General features: G+C 39.2%; 1 protein-coding gene across 1 annotated transcript in view; it reads right to left on the reverse strand.

Annotated features, from left to right (window-relative positions):
- The window catches only part of TENM1 (teneurin transmembrane protein 1), a 273,477-nt gene that overhangs the window by 61,858 nt on the left and 186,275 nt on the right, over nucleotides 1-25,344 (reverse strand). Inside the window, exons 14-17 of the mRNA XM_063313466.1 lie at nucleotides 19,563-19,682; nucleotides 16,413-16,674; nucleotides 14,912-15,179; nucleotides 6,695-6,838 (exon numbers count right to left, since the gene is read on the reverse strand). Of these exons, the coding sequence (XP_063169536.1) occupies nucleotides 6,695-6,838; nucleotides 14,912-15,179; nucleotides 16,413-16,674; nucleotides 19,563-19,682 (794 nt within the window). The remainder of the gene's footprint in view (nucleotides 1-6,694; nucleotides 6,839-14,911; nucleotides 15,180-16,412; nucleotides 16,675-19,562; nucleotides 19,683-25,344) is intronic.

The raw sequence follows: 25,344 nt of genomic DNA on the forward strand, positions 1-25,344 counted from the left end.
CAACTAGGTGCAGGAATTTTGTATGTAATCTTAACTGAAAGATGAACAAAATTCTGGATTCCATTTATAATTTGTAGGGAATCATCCAAATATTCATGCCTATCAAATTACAGTAGTGGCTAAATTCTTAAGAGTTAAAACTAACTCCAATGTCTTGTTGGGAGTATTGTCTTTATTACTGTTTTCTTTTTAAAAAGCTTAACTAAAGCAAGTGATATGAAAGATGGCCATTAGCTTGAGCATGTCAGCACTCAAACTGGGAAGAGCTCACATAAATTGTTCTTTTCTGCTATATCTTGGGGTGTGAAATAGACCCACGCTCTCAGATCCCCATGATGAACAGCAAGATCTGAGATAAATAATTTTTTATCATAAATTAGTTTTTAAGAGTCCACGAAACTCTTTGTGGTTTTATAACACAGTTAAATAGTATCATCTTGTTTATTTGCTTACTTATTCATTGGGTTTGAGGCCTGCTTCAATCTTGTGAGTCTTGACAGTTTATAGAAAATAAAACACCCATGGTATAACAATAAATATAGTAGATATAATTACAATAATAAAACAACACTAGTTTACTTAAGCGATATATATTTAACTATTTTAAAAAGCCTTTTAGAACAGCTGTATTTTAATTAGCTTCCAGAAAGCCAAGGGGGTGTAGAAGAATATGGAAATGAAGAAAATGTGCAGCAACTGTTAGTAAAATATGACTTAGCCTGGAAAAACAGGAAAGCAGGAGAAACAAACTCAAGATTGCCCCGAGTTGACTCTCATTGGTAGAAGAGGGAGGGAAAGAGAAATGCTGGCAGGCTTTCAAGATTGTGTTATTATAGCCAATATGAATAAAGTAGAGTTCTAATATCTCATGTGGTGTCTGTTTCCTGACCTGGTCTACCTTGGACAGCTGACAGAAGATCAGGCCAAATCTAAGCTTCCATGGAAGAGTATTCCAAAAACAGGAGCCACAAGTGAGAAGCACCTCTTCCTAGCTTTACTTCCATCCCACTTCCCCAATTTGTAGTAGTGGAGGGATATATAGAGGGATATTTGAAACTCCTGAGCTGATAGGTCACTTGCTTCATTACCTATCATTATCTCTTAAGACACACCATAAAAACCACAATTAAAAAAAATGTTGATGGTGGTGGTGGGGCCTTCTAATCCCCTGAAAGACAAGCTTTGCTGATGATACACCAGACAAAGACATTAGCTCTGTCCAGGAATGTTCAGTCCAACATGAGAACCAAAGTGAGCACGTTCCTGCTTGCATGTTGCACTTGTGAGGGAAGAGATGTTCTCCACATTTATGGCCGGATGTCAGTTGAGGGTTCTAGCTTACATGGAAATGTTTGTCTGCAGGTGGAAGGTTCCTCACTGCAGATAACCATGCTGCAAGGTGTGAGGGACTTCAGAGTTGACCTTGGAGAAGGTGTGAAAGAACTGTTAAGGGGAGGGTGGGGGGGTAGAAGGAAGGTACAAGCTGTTAAAGAGGACTTGGATAAGAGATTACACAGTCCAGAGATTGAAGGAAGTGTGACAAAAAAACTCAAAATAACCCCATCTTGATTTTGTTTAGTATAAGCTGGGTCAGAAACTTTGACAGGCTTTCAAGGTTTTGTTATTATACCCTACAACAATAAAGTAGCATTTCTGCAATCCCTGTGGTATCTGTTTCTTGATCTGGCCTATCTTGAAGGGCTGACAGAGCACAGGGACTTGTTGCTTTACTTACATCAACAGTGCCATCTGAAGAGGGGAGAAGTGCCTATCACCCTTCCATGTTGGACTGAATCCATGAAGATAATGTCTGAACAGGGTAAGTTGGCAAATATATTGGATTATCCCCATCTATGGCTAGTTAGAAAAACCACTGGTTAACATTTCTTTTTATACTTTTTAAGAACACTGAGCAAATCATCCTTAAAACTGCTAAAATTCTCTTTTTCCTATGGGTAAAGAACCCATATCTGGAATCTACATGTGCAGTAAATATAGCGGGGATATTGTGTGAAAAGTGCACTCAGAGCCTCTTCCGAACTAGTCAATCTTAAAAGAAAGGTGAGAACACATGGCTGCTCCTAGCAGAAGTAAATAGAGAAGTTTCCTGATTGTTTTTTTTTTTTAAGAAAAGAACCATAAGCCGAAGTATAAATTCAATATTCAGCCTGGAATGAAAGCTGACAGATGTGAATGAAAACTCCAACACCTCCAATAGCATATTTATCTCTGGGAAAAACAATTCTCTGACAGATTGTGCTCCCTTTTCACCAGTGAGTGAGAGAACTGGAAAACATCCTTTTTTTTTTTTTTTTTACTTTTGAAAGTACTGGATTTCTTGCTTCTATTGTTCACCGACTTTCTGTTCTAAGATTGGAGTTCCTGACAGCGGATGGATGTATTCCAGGAAAATCCATTTTCTCACCATTAAAAATTATCAGCATGGCCAACTCTTCCAAAGTGCATGACAACATATTCTTATCTGTCACTGGTACTGTGTTACTGAAAAGGAGGAGGAGGATGCAGCCTTGAGACTGTTTCATGTTAGGACTGAGAGGGAGTTGAAATGGTCAGAGTAGATATCCAACTGAGTAACAGCTGCTGGTTGGTGATTCTGGCTATGTCCCAGGTGCAAGACAACTGGTTGCACTCATGGTGGGGAACAATTGGAAGAACATTCCAGGGCTTGTGGCTTTGGCACTGCACATCAGAAATATTAACATGCAACTGATGTTTTTCTTTTTATTCATGTGCTTGCTTTCCACTGTACTTTTTCTGTTGGGTTCCACGTGGTTTCACTTTTATTTCTTTAATCACTTTTTCCTCTCCTAATTCTTGTGGCCATCTGCTCTGCAATGGAGGATGAAGGCACACTTTGATCCCCATATGTTCTTACCCTTCGCAGTTTGGGGGACTTAAATCAGGGACATTTCATTGGTTCTCTTCTCCCAGCCCCACTGACCTTATCCACTCCTGTGCAATTCCATATAACCACAGAAAATCATGTGTAACATCTATGGAAAGTTACACCTCCTTCTAACTTTCTAAATACTGCCTAAGTTTCAGCACTACAGATATCATCGTCATAATGCTAATGAGAGTTACGAACAGTTGATCAAGACCGACGGCAGTTGCTATTTGAAAAATATATGCCCAAAATCTCAGTGAGAAGACAGAAGTGAAACACAACTCTCCCACTGACTTCTAAACTCATCAGAAGATATAACACCACTTCCCATGGATTAACTAAAAACTAAAGTTTCCAATCACATTGCCTGTATTGAAAAGCTTCTCAATCAAATAATACCTGTAGTAATCATAGGTCAGCAGTGCTACACTATCTGTAGATAAAACTTTCTCCCACTTTTCTTTTCATCATTTTTCCCCTCTCCAATACCCTGCTCCCTGCATATCTGAAGAGGGCTGTATGACACTAAACTGCTTAGTCTTTAAAGAGCTCTAAAATTAATTGTTGTTTCAGTATAGTATGTAAAAAATCTTGATTTATACTGTTAGGATGTAATTTTGCCTTCAGTTATCCATGCATTCCTGCCCTTAAGAAGGATGGATGAATCATGCTTATTAGCTTTAGAGCTGCAAAGTGCCCCATTATTTCACCAGAAATGTGCTCTATTTATTTACCCAGCCCTTGTCCAGGTATTCTTTTCAGCTCCTGGTAACAAGGAGTAGCTTCACTACATGACATGAAATCCCAGGTGGCTTCCACAGTAATACGGCCATGGCTTCTGTAGGCTACAGGCAAGTGATGCTTCAATGTTCTATAGGCTTACCCACAATCATAGTCTTACAGTAGGACAGTCACCGCAGGCAGTACTTTGTAAAAGGAGCTACTGCATGAACACTGATGAATTAGGTTTATGAATGTTTTATGGGCATTTCCAAAAGGCTTGAAAGCTGCCTGGAAGTTCTAAAAACAGTGACACTTTCAAAGTCCCAAGTTCTTTCTAAAGCACCTCAAGAGTTTTACTGCAAGAAACATAAAATGCTAGCGACTGTTATCGTTAGCATATCAATGCATCATCTTCATCATCATCGCCGTTGTCTTCATCATATCTGAAAGCTACATACTGCTTGGTACTTAATGTCAGACTCAAAGAACTAAACACAGAAATAATGTTTTCAACTTATGGATGAGTAACAAGGGAGAAGATGTATACCCCTTGGAGTTTCTTCTAAATATATAAGAGAAGCTTGGCAATAGGCCAGGGTGCTTAAGTTACACAGATACCTCTTCCCTGACACTAAAAAATCCACTGAAATGACAGGAACAGTTGGCTGTTCTTTGTGGCTAAATGAATAAAGACAATATTTCCATATTTGTCTCAGAAGTAACAGCATATAATTAGGACCCCAGAGAGTTGGCTTTGCTTGAAATACGTATCTAAGGACAAAGATTTTGCTTACAGATGCCAATAAAATGGGGGAAACTTCCATTTGATACCAGAGACAAATGAAATAAACATTTGTTTGAAAAATGCAAAAAAAAACCCCAACTTTGTAGAAAAAGTACTTGGTTTAGACCTTCCCAAGTTGACACTTTCTAGATGGGTTGTGTTAGAAGTCCTATTATTTCCTTGCAGGTTGAGAATTATGAGAACAGTTGTCCATCATAGCTAGAGATTAAGAGTGGGGTAGGATAAATTTGCCTCTCCTTTCACCAAACAGCTTTGCCAATATGAAACCAAATTTCATTGTATCTTTTACTTTAGGAAAGAAAGACATAAATATTTCTTTTCAGATTCAAAGCCTAATGCAGTGGAAGGGAACTTTTCATTCTCCAGATTTTTTGGACAGAAGTTCTAGTAACCTCTGCTTGATGGCTCCCTGTTTGCTGGATGCAGGGTAAGGGGACTCAGTCCTCTATGTGTATTTTGGGCTAGGGGTGATCAAACAATTGTATCAGGAGAGAATACAAAACATTAGTTTCTTTATGGTCATTGGATTTAGTTCCATCACTTAATTCCTCTTACTCATCACACGCATCTTCCCTACCATCAGAAAGGGACAACTTGAATTGCACTCATACCTGCAGATGGAATGGTCACTCTAAGATGCAGTCAGGACACCGAAGGCATGCTTTCTACACTATGCATGTTTGTTTACTTGTACTCTTCATAGTCGTTTTGCAAGTAAAGATGGCATTTCTCAGCATCTTTGTCTAGCAATTATATCCTGACAGAGCAAAACCATCTAGCTAGTGGCTGAAAATGTTGGAAGAACATTTGCAACTGAGAAAGTCACACTGAATGTACCCCTTTCTATTCTTTCATGTCAATATGGGGCAGCCTAACTTAAATTCAGTGATATTTTCAAAGCTAGAATCATAGCATTAATCTTAAACAGATCATTTTCCATCACTTTGTCTTGCTTTTTTAGAAAAAAAATTAAGTGCTAAATAATTCTTGACCTTTCAGCTAATGAAATTTGAGAGCTCTCTTTGCTTCTCTGCACCCCAGTGCCCAAATTATAGGGGAAGGGTTGGGTAGGATCATAATGGCAACCATGACCATCCTTTGACATCCCTCTCCCCAGTATTAGCCAAATATAAAAATAGTTGAGTTGATATTGCAGAAGGTAATAGAATTGTCTCTCTGAACTAATTTAAGTATGACTCACTTTTGGGGACTAAAAATGATAGATTCAATTATTTCACATCTACCTCCTCTCATTTTTTAATTAGGCTTATGCTATTCTGAAAGTGCTCACAGGAATATTTCAGTCTTGCTCAGAAAATGTTTAATTCCTTCTAGGAATTAGACATTCCTGTTAAAAATGGTAAGGAAAACAACAACAACAAAGTTGCTATTAGAAGGGATACCCAGCTAAAACAGACTTTCAGAATATTGATAACCTGGAATGTGTCCAAGGAAGAGTGAGCTGTTGAAAAGCTGAGAAGTCTAGAAGGAATGCAGGATCTAGATCTGTGAGGAGTGGCTGGAAGAGCCAGATATGTTTACCTGAAGACTAAATGATAAAAATGAAAGAGGTGTCTTCAAATGTCTTAATATCCATAGTAGATGGACCAATGCGATTTGTTGTTCCATGGAACCCAGAGATCTGAATTATAGGGAAACTTGTTTCAGCTAATCATTGAAATATTTTTTTTACCAACAAGTTTTGTTTGCTAGGGCAGACAATTCCTTGGGGTGTCCTACACGTTCCTTCCTGAAAGTGCTGAAGCAAAAACTAGACAGACATTCATCAGGTGGCAGATTCTGCACATGGAAAAGTTGGCTGGAGTAAATGACCTTCAAGCCTTTCCCAACACTATAATACTAGGACTCTCAAGATGAGATTAAAAATCAAGATTTCAAAGTATGCAGATATACCTACTTTCTACCTATTTTCACAGCTATTTGAAACAAGATTGTAAAATCAATCATAATTTAGTATATGTATAAACGTTCATAATTTCTATCTGGGAGGGGAAATCTACTTCCCACATGTGGCATAGATGTTAAAATATTAAACTAGGACTAGGAAGAAGTGGGCTCAAATCCAGCCTCAGCCATGGGTGACTTTGGGGCAGTCACTTTCTGTCAGCCCAACTTACCTCACAGTATTGTTTTTGTGGAGAAATCTCCGTGTAAGCTACCTTGAGCTTCTGAAGAAAAGGAATAATGCAAAAAACTAACAAAAACAATGAATAAAAAAGAATAAGGCGTGTACTCACCACTCTGTGTATTCAGAATATGATGTTTGTCCAAAGACCAGCCTCCTAGATTTGAAGCATCCAACTCAAATCCTTGCAATGTTACAGTCCTTTTCTCCCATAGAATCAAATCAGGACAGCTCTCATATTCATACCCTACTGAGACTGCAAAGAGATAAAATTCAACAGATTATAGCTAGTAGTTCATCAACTGCCTGGGATAGGTCTAAGAGCAGTCAACTGGTAGTAAGTTGTACACTGGAGGAGAACCATCCAACAACATTAGACTCTTTGTATATTTGGTTTTGAATACAGTAAAAAGATTCCTATTTCATCCACTCTTGAGGAGGGCCTGGCATAGTAGCAATGAAGAAGACGCCATCTTGGAAGGATGAGGAGGAGATGCCAAGGCACTTAGGAAGGTTAACTTCTGGGCCCAATTGCTGCTAATCATGACACAAAGCCAGTGAACATGGTCCAGGAACCCCTTTGAATGTTGATTTCCACCACCCCCTGGCCAAAAAAAAAAAAAAAGGAGCATTGAGGGGTTTGATTGCAGCTGTGAAACATGAAAGCCACAGAACTGCAGAAAGCTCTGGCCATTCTTCTTGAAGCACCATGGACTATAATGCTCTTCTGCTTTCCTTCAAGTCAGTGGTGTGGCCCCTCACCCAATCTATGCAAATGTTATGGGTTTTTTTGTTTTTGTTTTTTAAACTTACAAAACCTAGATCAGCAAGTCTGTCCTAGTCACAAAGAACAGTGGGAAAACTATCCTGTCAAAAAAGGAGTCTGCATTGTTGCTTGGTCTGAATAAAAGTATTTGCTTGGTGATTACTTTCCTTTTAAAGAAGTGAAAAACTGAGCAGGTAATCAGGTATTCAATCTATGACATTCTTATTAGAGGGCTGAGATTAAACCCCACAACTTGAAGAGAAATAGGAGCAACTTTTTCAAACCTTAACAGTCAACAGGAAGAAGAGAAGCTATAAAACTTGTCATAGTAACAACAGCAACACGAAGAAAATGGCTTTTGCAGTGCCAATTTCTTCTCTATTTCATTATCATGACAAATACAGTCAATTCGTTGCTGCTGGAGCTGATTTCCTGATTCCCTGGGACAACCACCGAGTGCCTGCTGGTAATGCAGAACCAGCAAAGGCTCAAGAGTACATGGGAGTGGAGGAGGGCGGGGGAGTTTTCCCAACCAAAATATATAATTGCTCTCTGCTGCTGGAGGGAACTGTTCAGGCTGTAAATAAATTTTTTTGCTTCTTTGGGGGACATACACGAAAGGCAGAGGTAGCAAATTTTAAAGGAAGAACTGTACTGCACACTGAAGTATTAAAATAATGAAGCAACCTTGGGCTTGTGAAGAGAAATGAATACCTTCTGACTTGCAAGGGATCTCGGGGGACTTAAGCCAGAAGACGATCTTAGCGCGTGCTACCTGATCATTTAGAAATCCTAGGGAACCTTGGATGTTTTGCACTCAAAACAGATGCCCCACTGTGGAGCATGACCCCCACCTTCTGTAGAACAGAGAGGTTACTGAAGTGGTGTCTAGCAATCATCTTAAGCGGGTAAATAATGCTTTGTCATTTCTTTCTTTGTTTTACCCAACAGTTTGGACCAGCTCTGAAATTGTCACAGCAGTGCTGACTTCCTGAGGGCAGGGATTTTCACAGCATTGTTCTGGGCCATGGCAGAATGGTACACATGGACCAAACCCCAGGTGCTCATCCAGAGGTCTGGTATGCTGCAAAAATGCTGCTTCTGTAAGCAGGGTGGTCACAGGGACTGGCTAAAAGAACAGATGGCCAGGTCCAGTCCATCATGCCTGGGGCAGGCAAGCTTCCTGTTTCATCTGTGTTACACAGCCAGTTCCCCTCTGCCCTTGCTTGCTGTAATCTATCACTTGAAAGCCAATAGCTCTTGCTAGAAGCAAATACAGGGAAGTGACAGAATTATCCATCTTTAAAAAAACTCCCCCTTTGCTTTAGTCTACAGCAGTTGAGGACCAAAAAAACCAAACCCTATGCAGGGAATTAGCTCTTTGGGATTAATTCCAAGATTAAATTAGCTTGTCCCATGCCCTTTTAGACTGGGGGGGGAATGTCGTGAGGAATTTTCTTTGAAAACATTGATTCTCTCTTTATTCTTGGACTGAAGAAGCTGAAGATGTCTTCAGGAGAGTAACACGAATGGCTACGAAGCAAACAGCAGCTGAAGCCAAAGCATTAAAAAAAAAAAATCAGCCTGAATAAAAAGTATATTGGATAACATGAAAAGTGCTCAAATAAATAGAATCCTGCAGTTTTTAAAATCTTATTAACCAACTATTGGGAACCTGAGAACTTTAGCTTCTGGGTTGTATAAAAATGTTTGCAGAGAATCATACGTGCAATTCCCTCAATCTCATGTCATGAGGCTTATTTAGTTATTTATTTGCCAAATTCATATAGCTGCCCATCTCACAAAACAAGTGACTCTGGGCAGTGTACGACAAGCTAAAAACCAGTTAATTACTAAATACAAAACAATTTATTATTACTATTATATATTAAAAACTAGAAAAAACAAAGCTAAAAAGAGAAAATATTGGGCGAAGGGATGTTAATAATACCACCTCAATAATTCACTAGTCCCCTGGGGTCCCCAGGCCTGATGGCACAGCAAGGTCTTGAGGGACCTTCGGAAAATCAAAAGTGATGAAGCCAGCCAGACTTACACAGATGTATGGAAATATATAAATGGAAGAGCCCCTGATCCTCTTCTTTTTTGGATGATGATGATGATGATGATGATGATGATAATAATAATAATAATAATAATAATAATAATTTAAACTTGTATGCCACCTGACTGCCAAGGAGTCTGGGTGGATCATGAAAATCAAAAATTACAATAGAACTGACAGAAGATACTGGCAAGAACAACAGATCGGACAGAATGAAGTGAAGGATCTCACTCTCCCTTTCCAAAGACCTCGGTGAAGAGGCAAGTTTTCATAGCCCTTCTGAATGACAACAGGGTGGGGGCCATTCTGACTTCGAGGGGAACCTCATTCCAGAGGACAGACACTGCGCCAGAGAAGGTGCCCTTCTTGGGTCCCCATAGATGGCATTGTTTAACTGAAGGAACCCAGAGCACACCAAGCCCGCAAGATCAAATTGGCTGGGCAGATACTATGGGAGACAGGCAGGCCCTTGAGTAACCAGATCCTATCTCATATTAGGTCCACTGGTTCACAAGAGAAGCCATTTAAATGACTTTAAGTATGGAAATGAGAGCTGCCATAATAATCAAAGATACAAGTTTTTAACGTAGCTGAGTTTGGGGACCAATGTATTCCTCCCCATTCCTTCTGCCACCAAAACCTCCACGTCAGTAACATAATTTTGGTCTGAAACATTTAAATGCTTGGTGATGCAAAATCAAAACCAAACCTAGTTCATTGTTCACATTGTAGAGTGGAAGGATGTTTGCTGGGGAATGGGGCTTTTGATAACCATGCACTGGACCTTAAACATTGCACAGAAGTGGAACACAAGTATTTTAGAGTGGTCCAGTATTGGTCTGAAGCTGTTGCTTGTGGCTTAAGACAGCCGTGCTTGACTGGAAAGGCAAAATATACATGGAATTAATAGCTAAAATAAGTATGATTTAATACTCCTATCGCAGGATGGAAGAACGCACCAAAAGACAAGGATGCACAGCAACCTTGCACTATTCATTGCTATATATCAGGCTGGTGGAAAATCTACTTAAATTGCCCTGTCAGATTCAGCAAGACCGCTTTTGCATGCCAAAACCCCAATTCAAGTTGAAGGCAGCTTTAAAAGTGCAAATAAAATTAACTAAGCCAAACATATTTTGCACATGATGTGAGATACAAGTGAGAGCACAGACTCCTCTCCTGGATGCCAACTTTCATTTTTCAGCATCTTAAGCCAAAGTCTCAGATTACTCATCCATGTATCACACTAGAAATTGAATGATTTTGAGCATGTACCCCCTGGAAATGTCTGCTACACTACTATCAACTATACCAGATTGGGAGAAAGTGGTTGAAAAGGCCTCTATTGCAGAAAAAAAAATACCAAAGATTTGTAAATACAGTCTAATTCTAAATAGTTCTGGTATTACAGTAATATATCACTTCCACCTTTGTTTTCATCTTACAATTTTATCTACATTCACTTTAATTTATTGCTGTTCTTAGCTTGACTTCTGTATATCATCCTGAGCATCCAGAGCAATCTTCCTAAATCTAAGTTCCCTCTATATATGTGGACCATAACTTCCAAAATCTATTCAGCCAGCAATTCCCACATGGGAGCTGAAATTCACATAGGTTGGAAAACGCTATTCCAACCATACAACTGTTCTATCTTGTCCTCAAGCCATAAGTTGCAACAGATGTAAGATTTAGTTTTATGGAAATGAGGTATAACCAGTTGTGGGTTTTTGGTGCTCTTCCCTCCTTTGGTCTATTTACAAAGAGATTGTTGTTGTTGTCACTTCTGACTCTTCATGACTTCATGGGCCAGCCCACACCAAAGCTTCCTGTCGGTCGTCAACACCCCCAGCTCCCCCAGGGATGAGTCCGTCACCTCTAGAATATCATCCATCCATCTTGCCCTTGGTCAGCCCCTCTTCCTTTTGCCTTCCACTCTCCCTAGCATCAGCATCTTCTCCAGGGAGTCCTGGCTTCTCATTATGTGGCCAAAGTATTTCAGTGTTGCCTTTAATATCATTACAAAGAGATTAGACATTTCATTTCTCTTCTAGATTAACCACCATGCAATATGTTATCTTAAACATAACACCGTGGTTGCTTTTAGCTGTGAAATGTTTGGAAGCAGACCTGCTTCACTGAACTACAGTAAAGTTTGACTTACATGGTCGTCTGATATTTTAGATGAAAACAGGAATTGGAAAGATGCACAGCCTGTTTTCAAGCCCCATGTAGCTGGCAAGAAGAAAGGAAGAAAGGAAGAAAGGAAGGAAGGAAGGAGATATCTTTATCGTCTATTATCTCTCAATCTCTCTAGCATTTTTAATGCTACTCTGGCATACATATAGAATCCTGGAAACTGTAATAGGATTTTCTTAGCCTCTTTTTTAGTGAGTTAATTAAAGTGGGGTCTCTTTGAACACTTTCTCCCAGATGTCTGTCCCCCTGGCTGAATGGCTGTTTATGAGATAATCTGTCAACTCACTTGCCCCCGGCCTTCCCACAATCTCTCACATCTGCACCAGAGGTCTGACAGTGCTGAGTCAAAAATTTCTTATCCTATCAGAGCTCTAAATTGCAGCTGGCTAATTATCATTTATTCCTTTGGGTTAAGGACAAGTTGGTGGGAAACATTGGTTAAATGTCAACTCTGAGAACCAGAAGATGACTAAAAGGAGTAACTCACGGGAAAAGCTATTTGAGAAACCTAGAAAAGAAGATGTGCCAGCCTCTTTCCTGACTTTTATAGATCTAGAACCAACTGAAAAAGATGAGGGACTTTGCATGTATTTTGACTGCTTATCAACCTGAGCTGTGTTGGAGCAATCATTCTTGGTCATAGTTCAGCATACTCTCTGAGCTTTTGTTTTCAATTTTCCCTGAATTCCTGTGACTGTTATAGCTTCAGATGCTGGAATGGTTCCTAACTCCTCATGTGCTGATACTGTCATTTAAGATCTCCAAGTTCTTTGCACTCACCAGGGCAGCAGTTATGGAAACTCCTGCCTTTATTGGCAAAGCAAGCATCTTCAGTGGTTTGGTTTTATAACCTGTGCAAGACCTGCTTTGTTACCCAGGCCTTTTCTTTCTGAATATTATAGAAGAGTTGACTGCATTGTTTTAATGTTATATACATCATCTGGCTAAGTAAGACCGCCTAGCCAATTCTGGCTCTTCTACAAAGCTAAGCAGGATCAGATTTGACTTATACTTGGATGGAACCATATAACTGGGAAATGAAACATTCTAGATGCCAACAACGTTCTGCAGATATGTCTATGAAATCACCAAGATATATAAATTGTTTTAGTGGTCTTGTGAAACCTGATTGTTATATAAAAACAACATACAATTGCAATTGCAAATAAAAAAAGGAGGAAAGTGAAAGAAAAAAGGGATAAAGGATTCTTGGTTTTGCTTTGCATCTCTTTCCTTCTCCATTTGCAGCGACTTGGTTGTTGTGGTTGTAGATGCAGCAGAGAAAGAAAACAATTCTTCTCTCTTTTTCTTAAAAAAAACCAACTACCTCCTCCTTCGTACTTGCTGGAGTTCTCTTATGAGTTGCTAAAATGGTCCTGTCAAATTTTCTGCAGCCTCCTCCAGATGGCAGCATATTGCTTGATTTCTGGTTTTCAAATACCTCTAAGGTATAGGTAAAGAAGTGTGTTTGTTCAAAGGAAAGAAACAGGTAGATAAGACTGCAAAGCACAGCATGGTGTGTGTGTGTGTGTGTTTTCCAGCGTGGATAACTTTGGCTGCCAGTTAGAAATGTTAATCTAAGGAGCTGAGATGTGATATTCAGCAGTTGGATACCCATGATCAGATGTGCTCAGCCAATATTATATGTAGGGATGTTTGTCAGGAAAGGAGAAATCTATCAAGAGGAAGAATGCACCTATTGTACTGAGAAATCTGTCTGAAAATCAAAGTAATCCAACTCACTCCTACTTAGACATGGGTCATAAGACATAAGAGAAGTGTGTGTGTGTGTGTGTGTTGGAAGTATGTAAAATGTATTGCATTTGGAACATCCTACCTTGGCACAGGCGTTCCAACCTCTGTTCCCAGCTTTAATGATGGAATAGACCTAATACATCTAGTAAACTCACAAAGACCCATGCTGAAAACTTGGAACAGCTGTGCTAAAGATCCAAGATTGGAACATTTGATTTACAAAGTGCTTGGCATGTTTATAATTAATGATAAGGCTCACAGTGTGGCAATGACTGTGATGGATGAGAGGTGACACTACCCAAAATCAAGAGGATGAAGCAGGAAGTTTTAATAAAATCACTGCAAGATTTATATAATATTAAAGTTGAGGTAGGCAGTCTCCAGCTGCTAGATACACATCTCCCCAAGGGTTGGGCATGATTTCCTTCTGAAGGGTGCCCCAAGCACTTCAAATTCAACATTTCTAAGCTTCAAAAATACTTTTTCAGCTTCAAAGTGCCCATTTTCTTTTTTTCCAACCCAATGGAATGCTATATATATATATATATATATATATATATATATATATATATATATATATATAAATAAATAAAAGGGGGCTTGGAACTGTGCCTGTCTATTCACTGATGTGAAAACTCTCCCAAAACTGGACAGAATGTGACTAAATTTGAATCAGGGAAAAACTTCCTTGTTGGCTGCAATGCTGCAGTCATCTAGATTTGCTACTATTTGGTATAGAAGGGAATATTATTAATGTTTGCAAGTGATATCTTGCATCTCCTTACAAGCACATTCAAAACATACATGTACCAAATTATTTTGCTTAAAGGACTACACACACAAACACACATTATAAAAGAACAACAACCCTCTCTCCCTGTCCTAACTACCAGGAAACACACTGAGACAATGACTTGGTCTCTAATATTTATTACTAGTACTTAACAAGAATCCTAACAAACTGAGGAAGCGTGGGAAAAACCCAGCCATATAAACTCCAAAGGTTAAGGCGGTCCCGATCTGTGTCTCTTTGAATGGCTGAACAGTTCCTCAGTGCTACGCATGCGCTTGACAGTCTGGGTGGGAGCCCCCTGCTCGCCATCCTTACTCATGACACTCCCCTATGGGTGGTATGTGTCTTCCTCAATCTCGGGTTCCCTACCAGAGGCCTGGGAGTTTGAGGGTTCTGTGCAGGATCTTGGCTGTTTCTAGCACTGCACCTTCTGGACAGAGAGGTCTGATGTTGCTCCTGGGATGTGTTGGAGCTGCTCTCCCAGCCTGGGGGTCACAGCCCCAAGTGCCCCTACCACCACCGGGACCACTTTGGCCTTCGCTTTCCACATCCTCTCTAGTTCCTCCTTTAGGCCCTGGTACTTCTTCAGTGTCTCATACTCCCTACCACTACTCACAATCCATACTACTACCTCTCTCTCTCTCCCTCTCTCTCTCCCTCCCTCTCTCCCTCCCTCTCCCTCTCTATCTCTATCAAAGGTAACTCTTACTCATATAACATACCCACAATAGCATTGTTAAAGCAGACATACCTATTGCCTCTGCCAGGCCAGATACCTTCTGGCCATAAATATCAGTCTTATTCCATGCAAAAGTATAGATGAGGTTGACTGCAGCAGGAAACCATTTCTGAGCCAGCCGCCCTTCAATCGTTACAGTGAGATGCACTTTTGTTATTCCAGGAGGGATGGTGGAATGTGTCAAAATGATGCGTAGCAGGGTTTTATATCCTGAGGTTCTGCTACTCAAGTAACTAAGCTTCACAAAGCTGGAAGGAAAGGATATTTCCTCCTGGACCACCTGAAAGAGAGTTGTGCATGTTAACATCACAGCAAACCTTGTCAGCATCTACCATATTGGACTTCTCTGGTGACTTTGATAACATTCTGTCTGGGTATTTATGCACCACTGCAGTGTCAAACAAGGTAGGAAACTGCAGTTACTAAGATTAAGGTATCTTCTCAGAAATGATGCTTAGTGGAGATTGCTCTTGCACAATCCATGTTGCCCACTACAGATCCATGGAGACTTGCCTACATTTGGGATTCCACAATATGAAATGTGTATCTGGCAGGGACATTCTACAGACTTTTTACACCTTCTACATGATTTCTTCTTTCCCACTGAGTTGACGGGATCCACCTGGCATCCTGGCCCTACTTGGTTCTTCTGCTTCTTTCAAATATGAGGGAGGTACAATATTTGACAGAAATGTAGTAAGCATATATTCATGTGGTTTTATGTCCTGTTCCTAATAAATTTTGAACATCTCAGAGTTAATGCATATGGAATTCACTGCCATAAAACAGTGCTGTGTTCACAGATGTCTTTAAAGATAGCTTAGACAATTCCATATAGGAGATATTTCAACAATGGCTAATAATCTTGGGAGTAAGTGGAATTTTGCTGCCCAGAAGCTATATGGTACTCTGAGTCCCAGTGGCATTGTTTATGGGATTTTCATGCACAAGATCATAACCATTGTAGTTACTGCTCTGGGCCAAATCTCTAATTTAATCTGGTATTTTCCAATGTGTTGGAATTCCTAGAATTCCAAGCCATAATTGTTACAGGTGTTGAAATCAGCCAAATTCTGATTTGCAATTTATTTGCAATTGAGCTTCAAAATTTAAACAGTTGATATAATCCATCTGGATTTGCAACTGGATGTCAAATTGAATTGGTTTAGAAAGTCAGCTTGATAAAAGCACACGTATGCATGTACAAAAGTCCACAGAACCTTCGGATCAAGCAGATTCAATTCAGAGAGGAGATCAAATTGTCTTCAAATCAAATATTCACATGGCCCTAATAGAGAGTGAATAGCTATAGCTGGCTGGGATTTAATACTGACCTAGAATTTGGGGAACTGTATTTCTGCACATATGAAAGGCACCAGAGCAACTTATTTATTAACCTTTACAATTAGATAGGATTAAATTCAAGAAACAAATTTTAAATAGACAAAGAATCCTATCTCAACAATTTCCTGTTCTTTTCTCAAAAATATGACACTGCTTCCATCTCTCTTACCTGTAACTCTGGTATGATTGTTCCCCTTTCCGGACATGATCCTCCAAATGATGTCAGAGGAAAAGGAATTACGATTGGATTTGGACTAATGAAGCTACTGATGTCACAAGAGGGTGTATCTGCCTCTGTCCTTTGCATGACCACTTTGTCTACCACAATAAATTTATTCCAGGACAGCCAAAGTGTCCTTTTCACCGGAAGAAAAGGTGATCTATCAAAGATCAGGGTGACTGAGATGCCTCCAACAGCTACTAGATCAAAACTGAAAAACAAAATAAACCTGTCATGAGTACTGATGATGAGCAGGAGGGGGCCCCCATCCAGGGGGAAAAACGCATGCATAGTTTAGAGGCTTTGAACTTTCTGTCAAAGAAACTCAGAGCAGAGCCACCTTGAGTTTTGGGTTATCTGTGTGGGTTTCCCACAGTCTTTCAGTTTGGCAGGATTTTCTGTCTACTAGACTAGTTCAATAAACACTAGAGACCAAGATACTGTCTCAGCATGGTTCTTTGCTCCAAGTTAGGACAAAACCTTTTGATTTATTTGGATCCCATCTGGCACCAAAACCACCCCACTGATACAATGTTTTCAGCTTCCAATTCTACTAAGCATCTTCTGCACCACCAGTAAAATGACATAATGCAAACTGGACATACTGTTATTATCATGCTTTCTTTAACACATTAGCGAAGCTACCTATTTCTGTTGCAATTCCTTTATCTACAATATTTTGTTCTACAAAACCTAGACATCTTTCAGCAAAACAGATAAACATTCCCAAGAGCACCTTTCCAAAAGAAATAAAATAATTTAAAACTCATTAACAGTGAAAATCAAACGTATAAGAAATCAAGCTGATCTTATAGAAGAATATTGAAATGTCTCGACATTTTCATGTTCTCATCTGAAGTCTCCTAAGAACGCAAGCAAGAAAACTGAAATCTCATGACATTTGGCCATACTTAAACAACTGGTCTGCTTTTAGTTGTGTGAATATTATCATGCCAGAGTTGCTTTCCTAGGCTTAGAAAAGTATTTTTCAGAGGCAGACCACATTTTTTCCTCTGCACTTTTGCAGGGTAGATAAATCTAAAACCCTACTAATTGGGCACAGCTGCCTCCGAAGATCCTGGAACACAGAAACAGTTCAGCATATGCTACCATATTATAACTACTATAAGGACATTTTGAATAGAAATATCTTATCCCTACTGCATCAACACCCAAGAACAGATAATATTTATGTGGACCTCCTTCTCTTGGATAAGAAACTATATATCACCTGTACAGTAGCAAAATTTTGTGCTGTCACAATGAACATGAGGCATCAGCTGATACAAGTCTGAACATGGTGGTTGTTTTTTTCTTTTTAAATTACGTTTTAATGCAACTTCCTCATTATTGATCAAAATAAAATTGATTTAGACATGTGAATTATTATCCAACAATTCTGGAAAGAAGCAGATGAGGGAAGACTAATGCTGCTTGGACTAAACTTATGTTCTTTAGTAGTTTCTAGGCTGCTCAGGTAGTAAAAACCAATGGGAACCCTGCACTAAATAGTTTTGGGGTGAATGCCTGGAGGTAATTTGGAAGAGACTCTTGCCTGTGTCATCTACCTTGAGTTTTCACATGATTCCTTATGTTCCTGATGATCAGGCTCTGAATGCCTCCAGTTGTGTAGCCAAAACTGTATGACCCACAGAGAAGAAGGAAATATCAGCAGATGTGGGAGACCCAAAGCTTTTCAGAAGCTCCAAGAAAAAAAAAGGTTAGAATAAAGTCTGTAAGTGGCAGTTGAACTCCCCCAAAAAGGCTTATAAAGTATAACTATTTGAGAGAGTTCAAAGGTCATGAAAGAATGAAGGAAAAAAATGGAATTTGGAGTGATAGGAACAGAAAAGCTGGGATCGTGTGCAACTGTACTCTGCTTTTATTAAGAGTCAGTAGGTTGTGATAGAAAGAAGTCTTCTGAATTCCAGAAAAAGTACAGAGCAGAATAAGTGATACACTTCATATTCTCAAAACGTTAACATCTACAGTCATTTCATGTAAGGTGGCATAAATAGTCTTTTCACTTCATTACTGGATGCATCCCTTATGGAAATCTTCCATGGTAATAAATTCTGTTAAGGAGTAAGACTTAATTATGTATATTCCATCACATTTCCCAAATATTACACAGGTTATATATGGAAAGGAAGAGAAAGAGAAGGATCAGAAACTATAATTAGATAACTTGCAACTCTGATACTTTAAAATCAGTCAAATATATATATGGAATAAATATTAGCTTCATTACTTAACTGCAATGGATTATTTACACTCAGCTTTAGAGTATTTACATTGCAATAAGCAGGAACGATACCATGAAATTTTTGAACATGAGGTTTTTCTGCCTCTGTGAGCTTTAATTGGTTGAACTGATTAATTGGTGGGGCCCCGTTTTAATCAGCCAATTTTAATCTGAGGGTGGAGGGTTTATTTACTTTTAATTTCCTTTGGCTCACATGTGCTACTGCACAAGGGAAGGAAAAATAAAATATTGAAAGTGTATGTGTATATTTATGTATGTGTGTATGTGTGTGTGTATGTGTCTATGCGTGCATGTAATTATGTATGTATATGGTGTAGCAGTTAAGGTGCTGGACTAGGAGTGGGAAGATCAGATTCTAATCCTCGCTTAGGCATGGAAGCCAGCTGGATGAATTTGGGCCAGTCTAGGGCTTGGGGGTCAAAAAATATCCATCTACCAACACTGGATAAATAGGTTACAATCCATAATTTTCAGTGAAGAGGCTTTCATCCTGCTGTGGACTGATTTGCACTGATTATATGCTGTCTGTCTGTCTGTGTCTATCCTGCAGTAACATAATTTGGATATACAAAATCCTTTACGTGTAATCCATTCATGAATCAGTTGCCAGGCTGATTCATTAATCTGTTGTTGTTGTTGTTGTTGTTGTTATATGTGTGCTGCTGAATCATTCAAATTCTTGGTGTCTTTTTAATTCATTAACTGGCTGAAGCTTCCCTGGGTTTCAACTTTCCCCCCCCTTTGCTTTCAACCTTTTCCCCCAATTCCCAAATTAAAGAATTCCCCCGAGAAAGTAAACATTAGGGAACGACATGAAAGCAATGATCTTTTACCTTCCATCCTGTCGGCTGATGGTATATCCATAATCACTGTGATGCTGGAAACTCACATTGACCCCGACCAGAGGGGTTCCATCAACTGCTACCACTTGTCCTCGGATAACGCAAGCACGTCTAGGTTGATAAAAGCGTGAGGTGGACATGAAAAAAAGATGCTGAGATAGTCACAACTGACACTTTCTTTACCCACACAATATATTTCACAACCGGTATGCTGGAACACTACAAGAAGCGTATCTTATACAACAGTGTCCTCTTTGTCCTTTCCTGGGGCACCCTCTCCTATCACCTCCTTCTTCACCTAGTTCTGAAAGAGTGGTAGCCAGCTACAGAAGGTCAGGGCAAAACACAAGGAAAATGCTTTTTCTTTTTGGACATATGTTGATCCTGAGTGGGACATGATGCAACCCAGGCTTTCACTTCTCCAGCTTCTTGCTTTTAAGGACAGATCTCTCTCTTTATCAACAAAAGAGATAGATTTTTTTAACCCATACTACTTCTGCAAACCTCTAAGACAACTCATTTCCCATCACCATGTTATCCAACTCCTATTTTAGGAGTAGGTGTTGGCCAGATAATGCTCTGATTCCTCCTTAAGACAAATTGATCTTGATTTGCCTTCTTGTGGCTTTTCCTTCCCAGCATTAGCTGCTGTCAGTCCTGACAAAAATCATAGCTCATGGAGAATTTGGGACCTAGACCATCAAACAGATAGAACTAGAGTTTCCCACTTGCATTATAGTTCGATTAATAACCCTCCTTGGTCCATATCCAGATTTTTTAAAAAAAACATCTTACGCATCTCCCACAGAAGACTTTTGACCTTGGACTGAATTGGAGAGTTACCTATTAGGGTGACAATGGGCAAAAAAACCAGCATCTCCTATGAATACTGTATCTGCATGTTCTGATACAGTAGTCAGATCATATCTCATGTAATGTTAGACTGTCCACTTTATACTAAATGGAGGACAGAACTTACAACACTAACGATTAAAAATCCTAACTGTTCTTCTGAGCAAGAGGTCATTGTTTTCCTCCTAGGAGATCAAGCTTCAGCCATTTCTAACAACAACTATAGCCTGTAGATGTGCCTCCCTGACATTACTATTTCAGCCTTTCCTGTACAAGATTATTGCTGCTTTAGTTTTGAAGCACTGCTGAGTTGCTATGTTTCAAAATCTGGTCTCACGCTGCAAATATAAATAAATAAGTGAATAAAATGCAACTGGTCAGGCAAAGAATATTGTTGGTTTGTCTTTTTCAGGCTGGGTGCCTGTTCTTTTCCCTCTTTTCTGATTGCTGTGGCATTCACAGCTGAGCCACAGACACACACATGCACCTACACAAAAGACACAAGTTAGTGTCTAGTATGGTACACGAAGCAGAAGTTGAGGCATGAGCATTTCAAACTGACATGGGCAGCTTCTGCAGGGTGCTAGAAATAGTGCAAAACCAGGTAACTCACTGTAAAAATATATGCAGAAAGCCTACGGAATCTTTCACCTTTGACTTAGATTGATAACAGTACATCATCTTTAATGTCAAGTTAAGGCATTTTCCATTCTCGCTAGTACTTTAAAAGTTTCTATTTCAAGCGCTGGATGGATGTTGAATTTGAAATACTGGAAAGGAAGTTTTTGTGTTGGCCTTTTAATGGCTCTTTCAAGTATGTGTCTCAGTGATTGGTTTTGATTTATAAGGTGATTGTTGCCTTTCACCCATACCACCTCAAAAGGTGGAGTGCCCCCCTCCTCTTCTGAAATCTCCTCCTCTAGAAGGATCAAGGCACATCTTTTTAACTCGACCAATTTAAGAGCTCTTGGCATTTATTCTCCTCTTTGATATTTTGGGTGGTGTTCTTGTTTTAGGGGTTTTGTTTCATCATTTCTTGTTTGCATTCTCGCACACTGCCTTGATATCTTTTAGCAAAAGGGTGGTGGGGAAGTAATAAATAAACAGACAATTACATAAACATACAGGAGAACACATTTTAATTTGCATTTAAAACCACCCTGGGAAATATACTAGGAAGGGTACTATAAATATATGCCTTTAAATCTTGTTGAAAAAGGTAAAAAAGAACACATCCACAACGCTGTGGGTGAGGGGACCAATGCAGTGAAGTTTCAGAGATGCCAAAGAGGTAGAGCAAAGCTGGACCAGGCAGCGTAGTTCAGCAAAGCAGCCTCCCAGCTCTGCAAATGGGGCAGTACAGCCCAGTGGGAGGGAACTGAAGACTGCCTTGCTCAATCCCCCAACTCAGATAATCCTAGCAATTGCTGTTTGAAGTGGTAACAGAATTAGCCAACTGATCAGCCATTCATATATATTCTTGCTGCCCTTGGGCAGTTGAGAACCCTTGAACATGGGTAAGCCAGAATAACTGAGTGGGGAAGCAATGCAAGTACATTCACAATACAGTTAAGTCTGGGAAAGGCTTTGATTAGAGTGGCAGACTGAAATGGGTTCCCATCCAGTTAATCTCCTCTTTACTCCACTAGTGAGCAAGTTGGGCAAGAAAACTGTTGTAGGGGCCTAGAGGAGTTTTCCAATACAAAGACACTACAGGGCCTTTTGTTTTTCGCTTAGACCAGGGTTTCTCAACCAGGGTTCCGTGGTACCCTCGGGTTCTCCGAGAGGTCACTAGGGGTTCCCTGGGGGATCACGATTTATTTAGAAAATTATTTCAAATTCAGGCAACTTCACATTGAAGAGATAAGTTTCATTCTTTATTTTTAGTTTAAGAGCACTGTTCATGCATGTATATAGGCCTACCCATGAAACAAATACCATAATTTTGTAACTTCTGGCCTCTATTTGAGCCTGAATGTGCAGGGGTTCCCTGAGGTCTGAAAAACATTTCAAGGGTTCCTCCAGGGTCAATAGGTTGAGCAAGGCTGGCTTAGAGCAAAGGCAGGTAACAGGAAACATGAAATGCATATCTAAAATCACACATAGAAAGTGTCACCCTCTCTTACAATGCTAAGATGGTGCCATTCAAAAAAGGGGAAATTCATGACTGATTTGTTATGCCAGGCAACCGAACGCACCACTACCAGGTTGGGTGGTGGCCACAATGTCGATGTTTTTAAGAGGGAACCAGGCAAATTCAAAGGTCAAGCTTTCCATGGAAGCTAGTTCTGTGGGATGCCTGCAACTTTCTGAATCACAGCAACATACCTTAAATTTGAGCAGCTGGGGATGAACAGGTGGAAAAGGACATTCACTGTCCATTGCTTGTGAGCTCCTTGGATACACCTGGCTGGCATGCCTCCCAGGATGCTGGACTAGATAGCTTCTTGGCCTAATCCGACCTCAGAGCTCTTTTTATGTTCTCAAACCCTCCCACCCTCAACTATCATTTTATGTTCCCCACGATTTTCCCCTCCAGCGTACAACATTTTGATCTCTTCAGGAAAAAACTAATTGTTTTAAAACTCTGGGGAAATGGGTCTTAAACAGGTGGTGCTGGTACGAACATACAAAATCTACTATGATGCAATATCTATATAGGACCTCACAGAGAGAGCTTTCCTAATACTCTCCAGAAGACTCCTTATTTGCAGAGACTTTGCCCTTGTGGACCCAGGGAGGTAGAAACTCTTGCCCACATCCTCATACGGTGTCCTTTTTATGATGCCTCAAGATGTGCTCTGATCTCCCCAATCATCTCTAAATTTGAGGGTCATACGGATAGATTTTACGTTTATTTCTTTTTAAGTGATGCTGACTCTACACTCACACACCAGGTGGCCAAATATTTTGATCAAGTTCTACAATTGCGCAAAACTTTTAATTAGATGCTTTGTCTCACTGTTTTATTGTTTTCCTTTTTCCTGACAATGAATTGTTGGATTAAACTATTTTCTTTTATTGTAAAGGCTGGTCAAAGACCTCAATAAAGATATTCATTCATTCATTCATTCACTTTCCAGAGTAGATTGCAATACAATTACAAATACAAAATTCAGATTTACAACAATCATAGTAAATGAAATGATTTAGGGCTATTCATTTATCCTATTTATTTACTTATGCCTATTTATTTATTATTAGAAATACTGCATTAACTTTATTGGTTGTATTCTCCCCTCTATGCCTACTGTGTTGCGTTCAAAATGTCTTGCTCATTGTTTGATACAGAACACATTTCCAGCTTTCATCAGCTAACACCAGATGAGATGTTAATCTCTGAAGTGCACTTCTGGTACGGAAATTATCAGAAGACCATTTTGCTTAAAAACATATAATTTACTGCATTAAACATTCCAGATAGATAAACACAAGGTAAGAGGTTTAGTGAGATTTATTCATTTCTTCTTGTTGAGAATACTACCTTGAACAGTTATTCATTCAACATTTTTATTGTATTGACTTCCAGGGAAGACATGGTGAACTGAAGCCGACGACCGTGGCAGAATGAAGAGCCGGTAAATAGACCGGCTCTTCATAATTCCTCACCGGGCAAGGAGAGGACTTAAGATTGCCCACAGGAGCTCCAGACAGTCGCTTCTCGCAAGGACACTGTAAGACAGAGGTCTCTGGTGGGTTTAGAGCTCTGGGAGCTCAGGGAATAACCGTCTTGCTCAAACCACATTTGGCACCTTCAAAAGGACACTGGGTCCACATACTTCCTTTTCCAATCACTTTCAGAAATTGCTTGTTAACTGCTTTTAGCTATTAGGAACCTTTGGATCGACAAGTCTGAAAACACTGGTGAGTTCCTGTAAATCCTTAGCGAACGAAGTTTTAAATACAAGTTTAAGCACTTAATTTTTTAAAGAAAAATAAACAGCAAAAGGGTGATTAGAAGTTTGATTTTGGAAAGTTACAAATAGATTAAGGGTCCAGATGGATTTGAAGTAAGATTTTGGAATTAATTATAAGAATCCTTCCCATGGGAAAATGCTTTTGTTTTGAATTCTTTTTTTTTTTTTTTTTTAAAGAACATGATAGGATGGGACTTCGAAGGTCGGACACTAGAGACAACTAGAAGGAAATAAAGATTGCAATTAAAGGAGAAGAACACTTAAATTTGACTTACTAATACAGAATGAAGCAAAATATGTTAACACTGGACATATTGAAGGATATTTTTGAACAATGGACACAGAAATTAATTTTAAGAGTCTCTGCCTCTACAGATAGATGGTGTTTAAAAGATGTTATGGAAGAGGAACAAGTTTTACCTGATAAGATTGAGACTGATCTGAAAGTGGATTTAAAAATGACAGACTACAAGAATATAAACATATTGGATTTGCAAAAGAAGCTTGTTAAAGCTTCCAAGAATTTTGTGAGAAGGGACAAAGAAGAAATGAAAAGAAATCAAGTTCTAGGACATTATTTGAAGGGACTAAAGATCAAGATCGTTAAAAGGAAGGAATATAAAGTTGGTTTATCTGATCAAGGTTAAAATAGATAGGTTGTTATCTCTGGCAACCCTTAATAGATTTTTGCTGATTAGGTTTGAAATAACAAGTTTAAGGGTTTGTTTATTGATAAGAGATGGGGTATGGGAAGGAGAGATAATTTGTTGTATTTTAAGAGAAGGTGATAAGTTACTAAAATTGTTTATCCTTGTTGTGATGAAGAGGGAAGCCATTTCTTTATATATTTCTTTCCTTTTTCTTTCCTATATTCTTATTTTACCTTTCCTTTCTATTTTTCTACTTTTTTGTATACCTTCTATTTTTCTTTTTCTTTTTTTACTTTTTTAGTTTGTCTCAGTTTGTATCATTGCAATTGTAATTTTTAATAAGGTTACTATTAT

This window comes from Candoia aspera, chromosome 12, assembly GCF_035149785.1.
Source record: "Candoia aspera isolate rCanAsp1 chromosome 12, rCanAsp1.hap2, whole genome shotgun sequence".
Lineage (NCBI taxonomy): Eukaryota > Metazoa > Chordata > Lepidosauria > Squamata > Boidae > Candoia > Candoia aspera.